We start from the raw sequence: 7,501 nt of genomic DNA on the forward strand, positions 1-7,501 counted from the left end.
CAATCGCTAATCAATCATTAATTAATTTGGCTAATCAGTAATCATCTCTTATACACGGCTGGAGATGATTTGGTTCGCTTCCTGCCTTCCTTGGGTCGCGTGATAGTTTCTATACCTCACAACGTGACTTTGAAACCGAGATATGAGGCTTTTGCTTAATAAGCCACATGCAGATGGATGGGCCACAAGCAATACTAGATCAGACGCACAAAGTATATCTCATAAAGCGGCAGAAAAATTGTCTAGATTATAGAGCTCGCCACAAAGCTCCTTATAAATGGTGCGTTCAGCATTATCGATGCTGTTTTCAGCATTTCGCAACATTTGCGACACCACTGGGACGCGCAATCGGTCCGAAATAACGCGCCTCTATAGAATGCTGCGGCCCCTCCGCGGGAGCCGGTAAAGCCCCTTAAACTTCGTAAAGTAGCGCCACGCTTTGACGAATGCCGCCACCTCCTCGCGCGCTCCGGCCGAGGCAGCCGCGGCGTCGCTATTGGCCTAATAGCATCAACTGGGCCCTCGAGCCTTGTTTCAGCGCCATTTTTGCTCGAAAAGCGCCATGGAGTGGCGAGGAGCGGATGTTTTATTTATTTATTTGCGAAATACTGCAGGCCCAAGCTAGGGCTCATGCAGGAGGGGTATCAAAAAGGTTTACACAAGCACTGGTAATAACATCAAACAGAAATCATCATAGATCATGAAGAGAGAGAGAAAAAAAATAATATATACATAAAGATGACACCTAAATGAGCACCTAATCGCCATGAAAACAATTATAAACATTGCAACTTTAGGAAAAATAGTCCTTTGCAAGAAGAAAACAAGAAAAGCGCTTCATATTATGACGTCAGTGCGTCGAATGAGTCACTGTTCTGAAGCATATATAGCGGCGAAGCGTCCCAGTCTGTAATCGTTCGTGGAAAAAATGAAAACTTGAATGGGTTAGTGCGTGTTCTAAATGGTGTTATCGATTCAACATGACGATTTCGAGTCAGTCGTGACATCAGAGTTTGGATGTACGGAGCAGGGTCTAATGCCAGATGGTTGTTTTTCAAGTGAAAAAGAAACTTTAATCTCAGAATTTTGCGACGTAGCTTAAGTTCCTGGATATTATTTTGTTGCAGCCTAAAGGTTGGTTAGTCCGTCATACGGTATCGAGAAAAGGTAAACCAAATGAATTTACATTGAATCATTTCTAGAGCATCAATGTTTTTCTTAGCGTGTGGGTCCCAAATAACACATGCGTATTCGAGGGCAGGTCTAAGGATTGAATTATATGCCAACAGCTTGATGGACGGAGGGGCTTGTCGAAGTTTATATCTGACGAAGTTGACGCCGTTGCAGCGCTCGAGAAGTGTAGGTGGCGCCATGGTGGAGGCAGCGTGACAGAGAGATGAAACAAGGAGGAGTGAAGGAGCACGCCCTGCCGACGGGCGAGGAGAATCGTGGAGGAAAGCGCGGCGGGGAGGAGAGTGTCGGTACTTTCAAATTATCAAGGGGCTTTAGTTGAAAGCGCACTAGACGACTTTACTTGCACAATAAATCTGAATGAACGCAATAATAATACATGAGAAGCCTTCTTCGTGCTCTCTGACCTGACAGCCATTACTTCGTAGCGTAAAAAATGTAGTAAAATATGAACCGGGCACCTGCTGCAATGACAAAAACAAGTTCTCCCTGCACTAGGAACTCGCTCATTTTCGCACTTGCGGAGCTAATGCTTTCCCGCACAGCATGGGCCTCACTATGACTACTATTGACGCCACGAAGTCTACATAATTATTTTTCTTGCATGTTAAATTTTTTCTTGCATGTTCTTGCATACATGCATGTTCTTGCATGTTCTTGCATACATGCATGTTCTTGCATGTATGACTAACACAAGTTGAGAACAAAGAGCCAGGCGCAAATTTTATATGTTTAAGATTTCTCACTCTCAGTACTTCTACTAAACTATCAAATTATTATTTCATGTTCCTTGAGGTGCCTCGTTGTAGTTTCACATAAATATTCCCAAAAACCTTGCTGAGCAATTATTATTGCTCCACATCCATGCAATACACTAGAGATCAGGATATAACGTGATGTATCACGGTTTACGTCGTGACTACTACGACCTGAAATAAAACGCTGATCTGCAAATTAGCACATTTCTAGCGGCAAGGATCGAGTGAATTTCATGTGGTGTCTCGGAAACAATTTGTTGACGCTAGAAACTGTGCTCCACTGTACGCACGAACGAACAAAATTTCGGCAGGAGCCATCTAGGGATGAATTTCGGATGATGGACCAAGGTCAGAGCAGCGCTTCCGTGCCGGCTCGAGGGCTGCGCGTTCGAATGGCAGCCACTCCAGCCGGCAACAGACTGACTGGTGTTCTGACCCAATAAAAGCGCATTGCCATCGCCCAAACACGTCGCTTATGAGGCGTGTAATGTAGCGGAGCTCCTGAATCGCGCTTGGAGGGATGCGTGCTATGAGTGTTCCATTTAAACCGGGCGGAGGGCTGCGCTACGAAGAGCTATTTCTTATTTGGCCTAATCTCTCACCTATGTTATTTTTTAACAGACAAAAATATTCCCAGTCCTGGAACCATTACACCTTTCCACACACCCCGGAGCACCTCGTACCTATTGTATGGCCATAGCGCTCTGTGTTTCATTATGGCCGCATTTCACTTCCCCTTTACTGTTATATTTTATTTCCTGTGGTTCCATATATCCATTGCCTTTGATCATCCATATACCAAGGTATTTGCATCCTTTGACCCGACGTATTTCCTGGCCCTCTGCTGACAGTGTCTGTTCACTGTTTTCATTGAATCCCGTAAGAACTGTATTCTTAACGCTAAATTGCAATCCTAAATGTTCACTTTCCTGTCTTCAAGAATTAGTCATACTTGCTTATCACTTTGTTCATTAGCAAACAGCACAATGGCATCCGCATAAAACAAACCTGGGAACTGCTGCTCTACTGTCGTGCCCACCTGTTTGTATGAGACATTACACTCGATATTCATTCCTTCTAACGCCCTTTCCATTCTTACCATGAACATCATAAACAAGAGCGGTGATAAACGGCAACCTTGTCTAAGTAGTAAATTTTCTTCTCCCTCATTACTGTTTCCCATTCGACGCAAGAGGTACTTTTAAGGTACATTCCCCTCAAAAGCTGTATATAGTTTTTTTTTTGTAGACAGTCGTTGCCTAAGTCTTCTCCTTCCAGAATATCACACAAAGTGTTACAGTTAAAGTTGTCACACGGTCAGGTAATGCCAAAAAAAAAACTACAGTTGGCTGTTCGCATTCTTCTATGTTCATTTCGATACACTGAGCAAGAAAAAGTAAGTTAATATTCAGATGCCCACCATTCTGCAGTTCTCCCGACATCCCATTCTTCCTTCTTCTCCTTCTGCCTTCTCTTCCTTCTTCCTTTTGCCTTCTCTCCATGCTTGCAGTTTTAATTTATTTGCCTGCGTCGCTAATTTATATAGTATTACATTGTAATGGTCAACTGTCTGTATGAATGAATTATATATATCTTTTTGCCCCTGACCTTTATAAATTGATTCTCATTGGTCGCCAACTGTCTGGTATTCGCCTAATTGCAAGTTTTTTTTCAGCTGTTTTAAACAGCGCTTCCTTACTTTTGAGTCCTAGTTCATTAATCAGCCTAACGGGAGCTTCTTCTAACCCGCTGGCTGTGCGCTTAGGAATTCCCTCAGTGATTTTTCTTTTGCAGTGGAGATTTCTCAGCAATAGCTAATTTTTTTTATCTGGTTCTTTTCTTTTGCCCTCAGAAATGAATTTCTGATTACCTTGAAGTAGCTCGGCTGTTATTTGTCGGATGTAATATAATGCCGCGGCCCGTTCCAACTTGTTTCCGTGTTCGTCTGCGATGTGTTGTACTGTTGAAGACTTCCTGTTTAATAAGTTATTGTGGTTCGAAACTTCCAAAATATTCTAGGTGCGTTGTTTTTCTCACGTATTACGGCAGTCGTATTTCCCATTTTCTTTCTGCTTCATCCTTCGACAACTGCAATTTTCTTGCCTGTCTATGCTCTCGTGATGCTTTCTGCCATTCATCAATGCTTCCCCTATCTCCCCATTCCACCAGCTTTTCGGTTTCCATTTTCCTTTCGAACAAATGTGCGGCTTCTCTTTCTTCATTTCCCTCACTAATACGTTTAGAAGCTCACTATATTCCCGCTCATCGCTTAGTCATTTGCCAAGTTACTTCTCGACTCCTGCGACTATACGTATTTCTTATTTGTTTAGCTTTCAAACATGGACTGGGTATTCTTCGGTCGTTGCTCCTTTTCCCAACTACATAATATATTTTCAAAAATGATGCATTTATGGTCACTCCATATGCTGCTTTACGCTTCCTCATCAAGGACCACTTTTCTCAACTTATAAATTCCTTCTCTCAACAAACAGTAATCAATGATTGCTTCCCTCTGGATAGACTGGGCCATCTATCGGCGCCGCCGCGAAGCACCTGTGTGATGCGCGTCCTAATATTTGTTCAGACAAGATTGACTGCATATACATGACCCAGGTTAACCCAGGTGACTCATACGATGAACTGAATTCTGGAGTTTTACGTGCGAAACAACAATTTGATTGTGAGGTACGCCGTAGTTGGGGACTCCAAATGAATTTTGAACACCAGGGGATCTTGAGTACCCTCAATGCATGGGACGCGAGCGTTTTTTGCATTTCGCACCCATCGAAATGCGGCCGCCGCGGCCAGGATTTGCTAGCGCGGCCTCATGCTTAGCAGCACAACATCATAGCCGCTAATCCACCGCGGCGGGCGATGGCAATACGTGGTGTCGCTGTGTTGGTTCAATGTTAAACGCATTATCGTCGACAGCCATCGAGAATGGGGTTGTGCCGAATTTCGCAGTCAGGAACAGCACGTATCCAGTTGGCCCAGTTGCCGTAAACGAGTTTCATTGAAGAACAACACATGTCCACTGCATTCGTGGCGCAACTCGTGAAAGCGTCTAGCTGCCGTGCTGGAGGAGAGCGTGTGACGCGTGTTGGATGCTGCTGAACACTGAAGGCATTTTAAAGGATTTTCATTTTTATTCAAGAATGGCACTTCCACAGTGGCGCCCGTCCAGTAATTTGAGTAGGCGTTAAAGATGTTCAGTGAATAGCCTTTTCCATCCCTCTCTCTTTTTTCTTTCTACAGCAGGCAGTCCCGGCACCCTTTACTCAAAGCACCGTCAAGAACCTCGCGGTGTCTTTACCACAGTCAACTTATACCGCACATTCGTGGACGCACCTCAGCACCGAGGGACTGGTATATTCTGAACAATACATCCTTGTGGAACGCCTTTCTTGGCAGCGTCGGCTCGCGCATTCGTTCAGCGACCGAATATATTTTAGACAATTACTATCCCATCACATTGACCAAACACAACCCTCGTAATAGCTACCTTTTAACTTACAGGAGCACCACTGAATTGGTAGCCCACGTGACTATATTTTGTTTTTCTAATAAAGCCATTAAGTTATAAATATACGCTTCCTCATTAAGAATTCTGAATGATTGTTATATGCTTGATTTATATATTTATTTTATTTTATTGAGAAAACACCTTACAGGCCTTGTCGGGCATTGAGTAAGGGGGGCAATGTTACAAAGAACTGTTAAGTGCAATGGAAACAACTCAAAAATAAACCTTAGACAACTGTACAGTGGATGAACTAAAGAACAGAACAAAGCACAGCATGATCAAGCATAGCAGATATACAAGAGGAAGGAGATTATGTAAAAAGCACGTACAGGTGTTCACAAAATATTTTACGATCAGTTATCGTGACGGAGGGCAGATAACCGATGGTCATTAAGGGTTACGGACTGGATTCCAAGGGAAGGAAAGCGTAGCAGGGGGCGGCAGAAAGTTAGGTGGGCGGATGAGATTAAGAAGTTTGCAGGGACAACAAGGCCACAATTAGTACATGACCGGGGTAGATGGAGAAGTATGGGAGCGGCCTTTGCCCTGCAGCAGGCGTAACCAGGCTGATGATAATGATGATGATATTGTGACAATATCATCGGGAAGACTATTCCAGTGGGATATGGCACGAGGTACAGCAGATAAACTGAAAGCAGTGGTTTTACCGAGAATGCGCTTGAAGCAAAAATGATTATGTAATCTTGAGGACGTACGGAGGGGTAATATGCATGGCTTATCGGAATGAACATATTTGTGAAATAAACAGAGCAAAGCAACCTTGCTGCGGATGTCTAGGGGCTGTAAAGAAATATCGAGCTTGATCTGCGTTATACTTGACTTTCGATCAAAATTCCGAAGTTTGTTCGGAATTTTACTATTTTATAATTACTATTGTATAGTTACTGCTAATATATTTATTCGTTCTGTGTATTTACTTTATGAACATAGCTTTAATGCCCTGTATTTTCCTCCGCTTTACGTATTGTATTCGGGGCTTTAAATACATACAATAACTGAAATATAGAAATAAGGAGCGGCACTTAACCATTGACTCAAGTTGAGGTGAAAGAGGTTCATTGAAGAGGGGTGCATGCCCATCACAAAAAACGGAGGAGCGAGGAGTGCCTCGAGGCTGCGCACGCCACCGTTATCAGCCGTGGCCGTGCTGGTTACCAAGCTTTGCCTTGTCAGCGATTAGTGACAGCGTTAATACAATGCCTGTTCAAGATCTAGATTCGCAAATATAGAGTTTTTATCTACCCGTTCTCTCTCATACGGTGGAGAAAACAAACTCGGAGAAGGCACGGCTAAAGTCTTCTAATAAAAAAAAAATGAGCGAGGAGATTTTTCATAATATAAGGGAAACGCAACAAACGCTGAAATGTTGATATCTGTATTTGTAGAAAATGTCGGTTAGATTGCTGGACAGTGACTATATATTACAACAACGGTGCTCACACCTTGTCGGATCCACCGCGAAGTTGCTTTATTGATTACAAAGGTAGCGAGACACAAAAATATTACATTGGAAGTCCGAAAAAGCTTTCTTTGTCTAAACGTGCTTACGATCTTGCAGGTGGCACGCAGTCGAAGCATTCTTCCAAGGGTCACAACAGTTCGCGCCCCACTGGTAGCCCTGAATACACGGAGAGGCCGACGTGACGAGGCACTTCGGCGTCAGTGCCCTCCTGCGGCCACGTGCGCTTGGGACAATAAAGCTGAAACGAAGGCGGTGGTTAGGCGGTTGGTAGTGGTTAAGCCAAGAACAAGAATAAAACGCAGCGACAAAAGACCTTGCTCAGGATGCACGCTGGGACGGTTTCTCGTTCTTGCTTTTATTTTTAAACTTGGCCAATTGCGTAATCGCTGAGATACATAGCCAGGTTTTTGCAAAGTACACCAGTAGATCTCGGTGGTTTGGCGGATGGAGCCAAGAATTGGCTGTCTCATGGCATCAAGCGACGAGAGTTTGCAAGTAGTGTCGCGGGATCAGGTTATAGCCAGGACGAAGTCGAGAAGAATTGTT

General features: G+C 43.8%; 1 protein-coding gene across 4 annotated transcripts in view; it reads left to right on the forward strand.

Annotated features, from left to right (window-relative positions):
* Positions 1-7,286, forward strand: part of LOC135907294 (uncharacterized) — a 53,235-nt gene extending 45,949 nt beyond the window's left edge. For 2 of the 4 annotated variants that reach the window (XM_065438984.2, XM_065438983.2), the window contains exon 4: positions 7,052-7,284. In XM_065438984.2, the coding sequence (XP_065295056.1) occupies positions 7,052-7,137 (86 nt within the window). In that variant the 3' untranslated portion in view covers positions 7,138-7,284. Of the gene's footprint in view, positions 1-7,051 lie in introns of all 4 variants that reach the window. The other 2 variants (XR_011507547.1, XM_065438982.2) reach the window with 2 other exon arrangements.
* The last annotated feature ends 215 nt before the right edge of the window (positions 7,287-7,501 follow it).

The sequence above is a fragment of the Dermacentor albipictus genome, chromosome 7 (genome assembly GCF_038994185.2).
Source record: "Dermacentor albipictus isolate Rhodes 1998 colony chromosome 7, USDA_Dalb.pri_finalv2, whole genome shotgun sequence".
NCBI classification, from domain to species: domain Eukaryota; kingdom Metazoa; phylum Arthropoda; class Arachnida; order Ixodida; family Ixodidae; genus Dermacentor; species Dermacentor albipictus.